Source organism: Salvia hispanica, chromosome 4, assembly GCF_023119035.1.
Source record: "Salvia hispanica cultivar TCC Black 2014 chromosome 4, UniMelb_Shisp_WGS_1.0, whole genome shotgun sequence".
Classification (NCBI taxonomy): domain Eukaryota; kingdom Viridiplantae; phylum Streptophyta; class Magnoliopsida; order Lamiales; family Lamiaceae; genus Salvia; species Salvia hispanica.
Window position 1 is genome coordinate 12,016,852 of NC_062968.1, and position 14,118 is coordinate 12,030,969.

The 14,118-nt window shown below is 37.2% G+C and overlaps 1 protein-coding gene, 3 non-coding genes and 1 pseudogene across 4 annotated transcripts; 2 read left to right on the forward strand and 3 right to left on the reverse strand.

Moving 5' to 3' along the window:
* The first annotated feature begins 3,001 nt into the window (after nt 1–3,001).
* On the forward strand, nt 3,002–3,611 carry LOC125220369. Its single transcript, XM_048122539.1, has 3 exons — nt 3,002–3,019; nt 3,076–3,330; nt 3,424–3,611. The coding sequence occupies exons 1-3, from the start codon at nt 3,002–3,004 to the stop codon at nt 3,577–3,579; spliced, it is 429 nt and encodes a 142-aa protein (XP_047978496.1). The 3' UTR covers nt 3,580–3,611.
* Nucleotides 3,612–4,541: 930 nt separating this feature from the next.
* LOC125222696 lies at nt 4,542–5,166 on the forward strand (annotated as a pseudogene).
* Nucleotides 5,167–10,779: 5,613 nt separating this feature from the next.
* LOC125185745 lies at nt 10,780–10,869 on the reverse strand. The gene has a single exon (XR_007170246.1). It is a non-coding gene; the product is annotated as a small nucleolar RNA SNORD24 (small nucleolar RNA).
* A 57-nt stretch (nt 10,870–10,926) lies between these two features.
* LOC125185763 lies at nt 10,927–11,003 on the reverse strand. Its single transcript, XR_007170263.1, has one exon. It is a non-coding gene; the product is annotated as a small nucleolar RNA R12 (small nucleolar RNA).
* A 68-nt stretch (nt 11,004–11,071) lies between these two features.
* LOC125185714 lies at nt 11,072–11,194 on the reverse strand. Its single transcript, XR_007170221.1, has one exon. It is a non-coding gene; the product is annotated as a small nucleolar RNA SNORD14 (small nucleolar RNA).
* Between the last annotated feature and the right edge of the window lie 2,924 nt (nt 11,195–14,118).

Sequence of the window (14,118 nt, forward strand, 5' to 3'; positions counted from 1 at the left end):
TGACGAAAATAACTCTAGGCACCAAACATGTAATATTTAGGCCACGGAGGGTATAGTGAAATCATGTGATTTCTTTTTTCTTCTTTCTTCTTTCCTTTTTATTCTTAGTTTTTGTTTCATCTTCTATCTTTTTTTTTGTTTTATACCTACACCAAATTGACATTCATAATATAAATTCAGGACAAAACACCTAATTAAATCAATTGTTTAAACTAATTAAATTAATTAAAAATGTTTTTAATTCAATTGTTCTATATCATTTTATGACTAAAACATCTAATTAAAAATATTCAATGTTTTTATATTATAAATATAATTTATAATTTTAAATTTTTATTAAAATTATATTGTCAGTTATTAATTTAAGATAACATAAAAATTATTATTATTTGATATTATATGATTCATATTTTAAATAATTATATTGTACTAATTATTTATTAATTGAGTACTCCGTATAAGTCCACATTCTTGAGTGGCACGAGATTTTAGAAAGTGTTGTTAGGTGGAATAAAATAGAGAAAAAAAATGTAATTAAATATTTTAATGAGGAGATAAGAGGTTATTTCCAGAATTGGAAAATGGATATCTTTATTAGAACAAACAAAAATGAAAAGGTGATCACTTTAAAGGGGATGGAGTGAGTATCTGATATGGCTAATTAGAATTGATGAGGCATCCATTTTGACTGTTGTTTAAAACTTCAAAACTAAATGCCATGTCATCATCTTCCTCCAATGTCTTTCTCTTCTCTTTCACAGTTTTTCCTAAATTAAGCTCAACAATAAAAAAACATTTGGATCAGTCATCACAAAATGCAGTGCCCAACTTTGCATATTACACTGCTGTCCGGGAGAAACATGAAGAAAGTCACCCCTCTAAAGAGATGGACGTCTAAAGCTTGTCTGTCTGTTATTCTTCCATTGATTTAATTGGCATTCTAAATTGATGTCTAAAGGGTCAAAATCTGCAACTTTGATAAATCAAACTATAAAGAATTTTGAAATTTAAAAAGCTGCAATGACAGACGCCCTCTCCCAATACCCAAATTTTTTCTCTTGTTATTATATTTTTATATTTATTTATCTATATGTTAATATTTTTCCCCTCCTGTTACAATATTCTCCGTGGATTTGAGTGCACAACATTCAAATTATTGATAAATGTAAACTTAGGGCTCGTTTGGTAGCTATGTCATGTTTCGACTAAACATGATACCATTATGATAGTAATCATAGTTTTGATTAGTTAATTTACATATATTGGGTGTTTGGTAGCCTGCCACATCAGCACCAAAATTTATCCCCAGTTTTTAGCCAAGTGCTACATTGGTTTCTCCCTTATTTCTCCCTTATTTCTCCCTAACTCAACATTTCATTTTTACATCATTATTTTTTATATTATTTAATTTTCCCTACAAATGTATTTAATAAATAGACTAATAATGAACAATTCATCGTTGTATTAATCATTGGAAAATATAATACAACGAGAAAAAAAAAACTACAAATAAAAAACGCAAATAAACAAAGATTTAAAAAAAAAAAATCTAAGACGGAGGGGCCGGAGGGGCGTCGGGATCGAGCCCCAGCGTACTCTGCAGGTGTTGGATGCATTTCCAGAGGGCCGCCTTTTCTTCAGGGGTCCCGCCGCCGGTGAAGTACAGCGTGTACATCTGGGTCAGATTGGCGACATTGCTCGAATAAGTGGCTTTTTCTAAGTCGATGACGGATTCCGACGCGACTTCCGACGTTGCGCCCTTCCCCTTCCGCCTCCCCTTCGCCTTCTTCACTCCCTCCGGGCGCTCGTGCGGACCATCCCCACTCAAGTCGATGTGGGCCGCGCTCCCCTCGCTCTCCGAAACGCTAAGTCGCGAGCGCACCGATTTCCCGTGCAGCGCGTCGTGCATTCCCGTCCGGAATTTGGGGAGATCCTTCAGCTTATCGTAGATGTTCCAATACTTGAAGCCCTTCGTCGACAAGTACTGGCTACTATACATCCGGATGGCCTCATCTCGGACCATGTGCTCGTTCTGGCCACTCGTCATGTGAGTCATCAAGTTAGAATAAATACCGTTGAAGTGCCCGCAGTCCCTCATGAGGCGCTCCCAATGCCGACGGATCGCCTCGCTGCCATGGTCCTTCATTGAGGCAGTCTTGTGGCTCCTGTACTTCGCGGCAATCCGCTCCCAGAATATGATCTCAGTCTGGTAGTTGCTGCGCTCCGCGTCCTGTGACGTGTCCGCCCAGCAGTCGGCTATCAGCTCGGACTCTTGCAGAGTGTAAGTAGTCCTTACCCGCTTCGGCCTCTCATCGGAACCCGTATCAGTCGCAGCCGACGACGCCGGCGCCTTCCCCCTCCCGCTCCTAGAAGGCGGCTCGGTGGGCGTTTCTTCCACCTCGAAGTCCTCCGCGCTCAGTGTCGCGGCCTGAGATTCTTGGTCGCCTGGGGTTGATCCGGGGGTGTCGAACTGGGGCCGATACACATCGTCGGCTGGAAAGGGCATTCTGCCGGCAGAGTTGAAGTACGGAGAAAGTCTCCGCGCCGGAGGAGTCTGCAAAGGAGACGGACCCCCGTATGGAAGTTGGCCGGGAGGAGAACCCATCGCCAACAACGACTGCATCCACTGCTCGTTTGCTTCATCCGTGTTGGGAATTTGTGAACTCGACTCTTTCCCCTTACCCTTATCCTTACCCGATCGGGAACTTTTCTTCCAAAAGCTCATAATTTTGATGAAAATTGAAGATTGGGAGAAGAGATTGAAAATGGAGAGAATGAAGATTGTGGGTGATGAATGGAGGAAGTGGAGGAAATATTTATAGGGGTGGAATGTAAAATAGCCGTTGGGTTCAAAAAAAAAAAAAAAAAATTTTAATTATCGCCGATTATCGCCGAGCGTCGCCACAGTGGCCGGCGATCGCTCGGCGATAATCCGGCGTTAGAACGCCACTCGGCGAAGCAACGGCAACATTATCGCCGAATTATCGCCGACTTCGCCACAATGGCCGGCGATAATTCGGCGATAACCGGCGATTTATCGCCGAGAATTCGCCACCTCCATTGGGAATGCTCTAGGAGCTTGTTGCTCAAGGGTGGAAGTCTGATAATGGCTTTCGATCTGGATACCACAACAAGGTAGAAGAAGCCCTAAGACGTGAGTTCCCAACCACAGATATTAAGGCCAATCCTCATATTCAGTCAAAGATCTGTTCTTGGAAGAAGAATTATTCTTCCTTGGTTACTATTTTGGGCCGAAGTGGTGTACGCTTTAATAGCAATAATGATTTCAAAATTGACCGTGAAGATGATCAATGGGCACAAATAGTGAGGGTATGTATTTTTTCTGCTCCTTACTTGTGAATAGGTTTTAATTGAATATGAGTTAATTGAATGAACTAATCAAGTCATATTTTTCAATAACAGATTGATAGCAATGCTCGTTTAATGAGGAACAGATCATGGCCTTTTTGGGAGGATTGGAAGATAATTTTTGGAAAGGATAGAGCTACTGGGAGTAATGATCGTAATGGAGATGGATCTCTTGTGTTAAAAAACATACTTCATCCGTGTAAAGTATAAATATTTTTAATTGATCATAGATTTTTTTGTGAGCGCACTAAAAAATAACTAGTTCAAATAGAGACAATAACAGAGAGTGTTAGGCATAAAACGCATGACACAATTCTTAAAACACAACAAGAAAGAGTATGAATTAAGAAAAGTAAAGGTCAAATGTGGTCCTAAATATATGGTCGTTTTATCAATTTGGTCTTGAACATTATCTTTTTGATTATTTGGTCTCAGTGGCGGACGCAGAAATATTTGTCAATAGGGGCTGAGATTTCTAAATATTAATTTTAAGTATATTTTGGTGTAATTTAGATTATTTGTAGGGGCTTTTATATAAAAGTTTACACTAAATTTAATTAAATTAAAAAAAATATAAGTAGAAAAATGTTGAAAAAATAATATGAGTGAGGGCTTAGCCCCTCCCCACTCCCACTTAGGTCTGCCCATGTTTGGTCCCTCACAAATGAACTCGAACCGGAATTGGTCCTAAATTAACAGAACTGTCTAAAACAAACGGTCAATGGCACTTAAGCAGATTTTGACCAAAATTAACCTTTTTAATTATTAATCGGTCCTCTCCTCTCTTTTCTTCTTATTTTCTCTCTTGGTCTCCCTCTCTGCCAGCACTGCAGCCGGCTGAAAACCGCCGCTGCTGTCATCAGGCTGCCGTCGTCGCTGCGCCGACCGCCGTCGCCATCGGGAGGTAAGATTATTTACGCCTAGTCCCACCTCGACCCCTTCCACAACTACCTCCACCTCCAATACTATGTCGTTTCCGAAGTCTCCAAGCACTACTGCAAACTCGTCCACGATTTCACCAAATTAGGGCTCTTCGACAAGAAAGGCCACAACGTCATCTTCTCCATCACCTCCATTGCAACGCTCTTGTCCCTCCGCCTCTACGGAATCGTTTTCTGTAACTGCGCATTCCTCCACGCCCTCTGCGACGGCGGCAACCGGTTTTTGGTAATCGTGGCTGATTTGCACCGGTATTTTCTTTACAACACCTATAAATACCCCAAAATCCATCGCAAAAAAAACATTCGCACACAAAATATCCTCTTTCCTGAGTCAATCAATTACAGTGTATCTGAATTTTTTTTCTCAAATTTCGCATCTCACAAAGTCACCAATGGAGAAATTTGAGCAATCCGAGAGAGCTTTCAGCCACTTCGATTCGGACAGCGACGGTAGAATAAGCCCGGAGAAGCTGCGGCAGTGCGTTGCCTCAATCGGCGGCGACATGGTAGCGGAGGTGGCGGTGGCGCTGACGGATTCAGAGGGGGATGGGCTGTTGAGTTTGGAGGATTCGTGAAGGAAGTGGAGGGGACGGGAGAGGAGGAGAAGCATAGCGATTTGAAGGTGGCGTTCGAACCCTAAACTCTACGCGCCGGAGGGAAGCGCGTGCATAACTCCATAGAGCTTGAAGAGAATGCTGTGTGGACTGTGGATTGGGGTGGAGAAGAAGTGTTCACGGCTGCAATAATATGATTGCCCCTTTTGATCTTAGTGGCGTGGAGTGATTAATTTTGATAAGTTTAAGATTATGATGTAGTCTCGTTGATAGATCTCAGATTATGGAGATTTAATTTTTTACTTTAAATTATTTTAGAATAAATAGTTTTTATATTTAAAATAAATTAAAAAATCTGATAAAAATATTTAATTTGGACATAATCCACCGTTAGAGCCGTCCAAAATGGACTGATTCTGGCTCAAGTTCGAATGTGTGAAATGCAATAATTCATAACATAATGTTTATGTCCAAAATCGTAAAAATATCATATGTTTATGACTAATTTTGGCTTTTACTCATTAAAAATTGAAACATAAACATAAAATTGTTGAATAGTTTATATTTTTAAAGTTGTAGTTATATATTTATGGATCAAGATAGTACGAAGGAAAAATAAGAAAAAAGAAGAAAAAATAATAAAAAAGTAAAAATTTCTTGTTCTAAAAAAATCATATGCCGTGTAAATCAGCGAAATTAATGCATTTTTTCAATATCTCTCCTTATATTTTTATTCAACACTCCTAAAACAACAATATGCCCCAGTCTAATTGTGAACCAACAAATTATTCTAAGATCATCTTTAAAGGAAGAGGTAAATAGAGAGGTAAACTAATATAACTACCATATTTACCTTTTTATCATGAAAAATCATTCTCCAAGGAGAGAGATATTTGAGAAGGTAGTATACATTTTTTCATTTTGAAGAGGTATCTTTACCTCTCCATCAATGGAGAGGTAAAATCTTATAACTATCATATTTGTCTTCTTTTCATGAAAAATTCTTCTCTAAAGGGAAAAGTATCTGAGAAGGTATTACACTTTATGTTTTTAATGCATTTTGTAGTATTATTTTATTTCTAAAAAATAATTTATCTTTTCCATTTGGAACGTGTTACATTTTAAAATGGTATATTTCACTTTTTAAGAATGTAAATACATAATATACATTTTCTATATATCTTCTTCCCTTGGAGATGCTCTAACATTACTGGAGTATTCATACTTAGAGCATTCATTCATTAAACCTGCGTGTAAATCGAACCAACACTATTATACAATGTACTCCATATGTTAGAGTATTTGTATGGGAAAAGGTAAATGAAGAGGTAAAGTCTTATAACTAATATATTAGTTAGTCCCAAAAATATGCAATCGTTCATTTTTAGTCCGTCCCACAAGAAGGATATAAATCCTTTTTTGGAAAATAAAAAGAACATATACATTTTCTAAATAGCTTACCTCTTAGAGAAGGATGAAAGATATAAAGAAAAGGTATATCATATACTCCCTGTATTAGGAATTTCATTTCTTAGCAGCACGAGTTTTAAGAAAAGTTAAGAAAAGTGAATGGAAAAAAGTTAGTGGAATATGAGTCTCACTTGTATATACTATTCCTATTAGTTTTGAATGAAATGTGAGTGGAAATAGTTAGTCGATAGTGAGACCCTATTACCAGTCGGGACTCCTATTCGCGCACGGACAAAAAAAAAACAGGACTCCTATTTGCGGACAGAGGGAGTATTTAGGGCTGGGGAAAAATACCGAAAAAATGATATATCGCTCGTATCGTATCAAAAATTACGATATATCGCAAAATTAGGGAATATCGTAAGTTTTCGATACGATAACGATATGAATTTCCTTATAGCGCGATATATCGTTTTATATCGAATATACGATATATATATCGATATTTTCGATATATCGTTTTATATCGAATACACGATATATATCATATATATCGAAACATATTGAAATTCAATATATATTGAAGTTTAAAATTATAAATATATATAAATCCATTTAATTTTTGTGTTATTTTCCAATTTTGAATTATATTTTTCGATATACAGGTATCCGATACGATAACGATATTTCGATATATCGTTCATAACGATATATCGAATTTCGGTACGATATATTGAAATATCGATACGATAATGATATTGATATTATCCATATCGAAAGTTCGATATATCAAAACTTTCGATACGTTAACGATATAAAATTCTTTCATATCGATATTTTCGATACGATATACGATACAACATTTTCGATACGATATATCGTATCGACCCACCCCTAGGAGTATAAGTATTTACCTTTTCAAAAAGAAAAATATATCATTCTGAAAAGTAACTAAACTACAAAGAAAATATTATGACTATTTCTAAAATAAAATAATAATACAAGATGCATTCCAAAACATAAATGTACTAATACTTCTCAAAAACATAGTTATAAAATTTTATTATTCTCCATTGATGGAGAGGAAAAATACTCTTTAAAATGAGAAAATATACGCGTAATACCTTTTCAAATTCTCTTTCCATTGAAGAATGATTTTTATGAAAAAAAAAACATAAATATAGTAGTTATAACCCCACCATTTACCTCTCCCTTTGAAAATGACAAAAAAAATATAAAAAATGTATACATATTTTATTTATCTTTTCAAAAAGGAAATATAACCTTTCAAAAAATAATAAATTCTAAAAAATATATACAAAAAGATTAATTATTTTCTAAAATAAAAAATATACAATATGCGTTCCAAAACATAAATTATAATAATCTCATTAAAGAATAATTTTTCATAAAAAGAAGACAAATATGATACTCCATTATTGAACAAGTAAAAGTATATCTTTAAAAATATAGAAAAATATCTTAAAAAGCTTTCCTCTTAATAAAATGATTTTAATGAAAGAAAAATATTAAGTACTAGCAGTACTTATTAATACTCCTATAAGACTTACAAAGATAAGAAAAAGGTCTTAAATGGAGTATAAGACTTAACTGTCCATTTATTTATCTCTCCCCTTGGATATAAGTATTATAAATAATAATCAACCCAATAAATATTATATTGTTGATCAATAAGAGCTCATATTAAGAGTGGCGAAACGGATTATCCGCGGGTATTCGCACTCGACAAATCGGGTACACGTACCCAATTTTAGCCAAATTTGTTGTCCCAATACCCACCTCGCGACATACCGGAATTACCCGATACCCGTGTCGGGTATCCCGTATCCGACATTGCGGGTACCCGTATCCGATCCGAAATCCTAATAAAAAATTTGAAAATCATAATAACCGTCAATGTTCTCTAATTTACTTTATTAATGTAACACCCCGACTTTTATATCTTTTTATTCGTTCTCAAAGACGTAGTTTGTACAACTCAAATTTTTTTTTAAGCCAAGTTCTTTATACGTTGAACGACCAAAGATGCGAATGGAAGACCAAAGAACGAGACATGTAATTTCGACGATGAAAAAGGAATTTACCTATGGGCCTAAGAAATAATTATTTTTGCTAGCCCAATTATTTTATTTAGTTGAAAGCCCCTTTGAGCCCAAAATCAATCCTGTTATTTTGATTTTCAGTCAAACATATCTCCCAACTCAATTCCTACGGCTCCAATATTCCCCTTTATCAGAAAAGTCTCCAACTAAATGTAAATCAAATCTTTATGATATATACGTACATATTTTTCCCAAACAATAGCAACCGGCTTCTGTCTACAATTATTCCATGTTTCCACATTCTTTCACATCCAAATTAAATCTGAGAGAGAGGCAAAGGGAGTAGAGAAAGCCGTGAGTTCATTTCTTCTTGCAATTGAAATATCCTTAATTCTTCCTTCCGAAAAGGTATATCCCTCCCATTTACATACGAAATTCCTGCTGCATTTCTTTTATGAACCACAGTAGTACACTTGCATGAATCAAGTACATCACTTTGAAACCTTTTGAGTAATCCATTGATGTTCAAGATCCGATCTTTGATTTTTGTAGAAGTTTTATAGCCTATGAGTCCAGTTTATTTCCCCAATCTTTTCGAGAAAACTCTGAAATTGAATAAAAGTTTGGAATTAAAAACTAAGAATGGGGAAAGGGGGAGAGGGACTTACCTGCTTGAGAAAGGAGACGGCGCGGAGGCACTCGCCGGTGAAGTTCCAAAATTGGTGGCGGCGGAGAGAAACGGAGTCACGTTTTATTCCTTACATGAGATAGCAAATTGAGAGTCTTTTTGTGTGTACTCCAAATTTTAAAGGTTGAATTTTGAGGATTTTGTGTTAACTTGGAGATAGAGACAAGAGTTGAGGGAGAGTTTGTCGCTGGGTGTTCTTGCTGTCATTTTGAATTAAGCAGAGTAGACTTGCTTTGTGAGGGAGTAATACGTTTTTCTGGCTGGGAGCATAGGTATTAATCCTTTTTCTCTTCCTTAGTTTAATAAATGTGTTGGATAATTTATTGTTGGGCCAAGTTTTAAAATACGATAATCTAGAAACATTTATAAGAGGAGACGAAGAATAATACGAGCAAACACTTAGGAATCATACATACTAATCAGATGTTCTCTTGAGTTTTGATGAGTTTATTATTTTGCTTCAAAAGGGTTTTCTTTCGCAAGCAAGTTAAGGCGGAGTGAGAATTTTCAAGTTAAGAACTGTAAGAGAACGAGGTGAGCTTTCTATCCTACATTTTTTGTGTAGGCTACTTTTAAATTTTTATGAGCTTAAATTCCAAATATGTTATGTCATGCCGTATTTTGTTTTTGAGGATGTGTCTATTTGATCGCCTAGTGGGGAGTGAGTCCCTAATAGAAGTTATGAGTTTAATCGATTAAATTTGGACATGCTCGATGTTTCTATCATATTTGCTTATTTGAAATTTAGATTTGCATTATATTTCATACGTAATCATATTATATTTAAGAGATGAGAAATTATCATATTTGTGCATAAATTATGCAAATACAACAAAGTAAAAAAATACAAATCTAAAATCATAGTGTAGCAACTAGCAACAATCCCAAAATTCATTCTAGAATTTCAAACATGTACATAAAATTATTGTATTAGATGACTAGCATTAATGATAAGCGAAAACTAAAAAGTATAATACCATTGAATAATACTCCATAATACACAATTCAAATTATGCCTACGGGTTTGGGTACCCGCAACTGCGGGTTTGGGATACCCGATGCGGGTATGGGTTACCCGTTTAACTATACCGGTCGGGATTGGGTAGTATAATATTGAAGTTTTCGGGTACGGGTACCCGCAAAATCGGGTTTGGGTACCCGCGGGTACCCGTTTCGACACCCCTACCTAGCTCATACTTTATAGTACTAGAAATACTTTTTTCCAACTCAAAAAAAAAATATATAATTAAATAAAATTAAATAATACGTTATATAACATGGTACAATTCCAATTTTAATTTTAATTCCAATTAAAAATCATAATTTAAGTAGGAATTATTCACACAAAAATTAAAAACGAAAGTGAATGACGAAGGTATATAAAAAATGATACTTTTTCCGTCCACGAATAGGAGTCTCGTTTTTTCATTTTTTCCATTTTAGTCCGTCCACGAATAAGAGCGAATAAGAGTATAGATTCATTGGGTCCTACATTCCACTAACTCATTAAACTCACATTTCATTTAAAATTAATATATACAACCTCATTACGCTCACATTTCATTTAAAATTAATATATACAACTATACAAATGAGATTCCTCTTCCACTAACTTTTTTTTCCTTAATATTTCTTAGAATAGAACCCGAATGAGACCCATTTTTCTTAACATTTCTTAGAACCCGTGCAGCTAACAAATGGAACTTCGACTGAGGGAGTAATTACCAAGAAAAAGGGTATAACTGGAGTTGGTGAGCCTCAGAGATCTTGGTGGATAAAGAATCATCAGATGGGAATAAATGAATCCCATCAAGAGTAGCAAATATAATCTCACATCACCGGCTACAAAAATTATCCAAATTGAATTAATTTAATCGAAAATAAGAAAAATGATGAGAAAGACAAGTCAGAAGTAGCTGGTAGTGATCACAGATGGCAATCTCATTGGGAATCCGTCTGATTTTTTCATCATTCATGTCATGCCACAATCCAAAAGCACAAAAAAATTGAATTTGAATTTGAATTTAGGAAAAGAATGAGAGGAGTTGGCTCAGACATCCAAGGAAGGAGTAAAGCTGCATTTGCTCTCAAGCCTGGCGAAGGCGAAAGCATTAGGCGGCCACTGCGAATGTTTCGAGAAACAAGCCTTTCAATTTAGCATCATCGCCATCTCCTAACTCACCACAAATCATTTATAAACACAAGAATATTGAGAAGAAATAGAATGATAGTGGTAGTTGATTGTTTATTTAGAGCACTCCCAATGGGGGTGGCGAAAATCCGGCGATAAATCGCCGAACATCGCCGGATTATCGCCGGCCGTTGTGGTGAAAACGGCGATAATTCGGCGATAATGTTACCGTTTTTTCGCCAACCGGCGTTTTATCGCCGGATTATCGCCGAGCGATCGCCGGCCATTGTGGGCGACGCTCGGCGATAAATCGGCGATATTTAAATTTTTTTTTTTTTTTTTCGGCCCAACGGCTATTTTTACATCCCACCCCTATAAATATTTCCTCCACTTCCTCCATTCATCACCCACAATCTTCATTCTCTCCATTTTCAATCTCTTCTCCCAATCTTCAATCTTCATCAAATTATGAGCTTTTGGAAGAAAAATTCCCGCTCGGGTAAGGGTAAGGGTAAGGGGAAAGAGTCGAGTTCACAAATTCCCAACATGGATGAAGCAAACGAGCAGTGGATGCACTCGTTGTTGGCGATGGGTTCTCCTCCCGGCCAACTTCCATACGCGGGTCCGTCTCCTTTGCAGACTCCTCCGGCGCGGAGACTTTCTCCGTACTTCAACTATGCCTGCACGTAATGCCCTCTCCAGCCGACGATGTGTATCGGCCCCTGCTCGACACCCCGGATCAACCCCGGGCGACCAAGAATCTCAGGCCTCGACACCGAGCGCGGAGGACTTCGAGGTGGAAGAAACGCCCACCGAGCCGCCTGCGACCGATACGGGTTCCGATGAGAGGCCGAAGCGGGTAAGTGACTACTTACACTCTCGCAAGAGTCCGAGCCGATAGCCACCCGCCGGGCGAACACGTCACGTAACGCGGAGCGCAAAGAACTACCGACCGAGATCATATTCTCGGGAGCCGGGTTGCCGCGAAGTACAGGAGCCACAAGACCGCCTCAATGAAGGACCATGGCAGCGAGGCGATCCGTCGGCATTGGGAGCGCCTCATGAGGGACTGCGGCCACTTCAACGGTATTTATTCTAACTTGTTGGCGCACATGCCCAGTGGCCAGAACGAGCATATGGTCCGAGATGAGGCCATGCAGAGGTATAGTGGCAAGTACTTGTCGAAGGGGTTCAAGTATTGGAACATCTACGATAAGCTGAAGGATCTCCCCAAATTCCGGACGGGGATGCACGCGCGCTGCACGGGAAATCGGTGCGCTCGCGACTTAGCGTTTCGGAGAGCGAGGGGAGCGCGACCCACATCGACTTGAATGGGGATGGTCCGCACGAGCGCCCGGAGGGAGCGAAGAAGGCGAAGGGGAGGCGGAAGGGGAAGGGCACAACGTCGGAAGTCGGTTCGGAACCCCACATCGACTTAGAAAAAGCCACTTATTCGAACAATGTCGCCAATCTGACGCAGATGTACACGCTGTACTTCACCGGCGGCGGGACCCCTGAAGAAAAGGCGGCCCTCTGGAAATGCATCCAAGGCCTGCAGATTAAGATGGGCCTCGAGCCCGACGCCCCTCCGGCCCCTCCGTCTTAGTTTTTTTTTTTTTTAAAATCTTTGTTTATTTGCGGTTTTTATTTGTAGTTTTTTTTTTCTCGTTGTATTATATTTTCCAATGATTAATACAACGATGAATTGTTCATTATTAGTCTATTTATTAAATACATTTGTAGGGAAAATTAAATAATATAAAAAATAATGATGTAAAAATGAAATGTTGAGTTAGGGAGAAATAAGGGAGAAATAAGGGAGAAACCAATGTAGCAGTTGGCTAAAAACTGGGGATAAAATGTGATGCTGATGTGGCGCTGATGTGGCAGAAGTTAGGGAGAGATAAGGGAGAAATAAGGGAGTGCCATTGGGAGTGCTCTTATACATGGACGATTGAGTTAGGGTTTTTCAAATTTTGATAAATCAACGGCGGTCTACTCTACTGGGCCACTTTTCTTCACTTTCTTCTTCATGGCCCATGAAAACTAATTTATTTTACTATAAAAAAATAAGTACTATTAAGTATATCCGTCCCATTCAAGATGATCACATTGTTGAGTCGCACGAAATTTTAAAAATTGTTGTTAGGTAGATTAAAATAGAGAGGAAAAATATAGTTGAATATTTTAATAAGAAGAGCGGAGAGAGAGGGTTATTTCTAAAATTGGAAAATGGTCATTTTGATTGGGACAAACAAAAAAGGAAGGGTGATCATTTTGAATAAGACGAAGGGAGTATGTGTTAAATGACTAAATGTCATTTGCATATTTAAATAGTTCATGAAATTATAGTAACTAATTACAGTACCCCCTTAAAATACTAAAAAATGAATATGTACAGACTTTTTAACTAATTGGAAACAAATAAAATAACCTCGGGTCATGTTATACTATTTTCATTCCGTCTAATTAAACCTCGGGTCATGTTATACTATTTTCATTCCGTCTAATTAAAGTAGGCAAATCACGTCCTTAAGTCTTTGTACTTTAATTGTTTATTTCAATAGGTCTTTATATAATTTTTGCTTTTTAGTAAGTCCTTGTACTTTTATATTTGATATATTTCATTCCTTATTTAATGGAATCGTTAACTTTTTCGTTATAAAATACTCCCTCCGTCCCGCTTTAGCAGTCCCATTGACTTTTCTGCACTCGTTTTGTAAAAATGATAATAAATAGTTAAAGTGGAGAAATAATAAAGTAAAAAAAGAGAATAATATAGAGAAAAGTCTTATCTACATTATTCTCTTTTTTACTTTATTAATTCTTCACTTTAACTATTTATTATCATTTTTACAAAACGAGTGCAGAAAAGTCAATGGGACTGCTAAAGCGGGACGGAGGGAGTAATACATTATATGTTAATTATTTAAATATATTCTACATTATTAAAAAATATGAA

Bases quoted from the DNA above. Each gene is read 5' to 3' on its own strand.
- LOC125220369 (XM_048122539.1), top strand. The intron at 3,331-3,423 runs GTATGTATTTTT...TTTCAATAACAG, and splicing joins AATGGGCACAAATAGTGAGG to ATTGATAGCAATGCTCGTTT.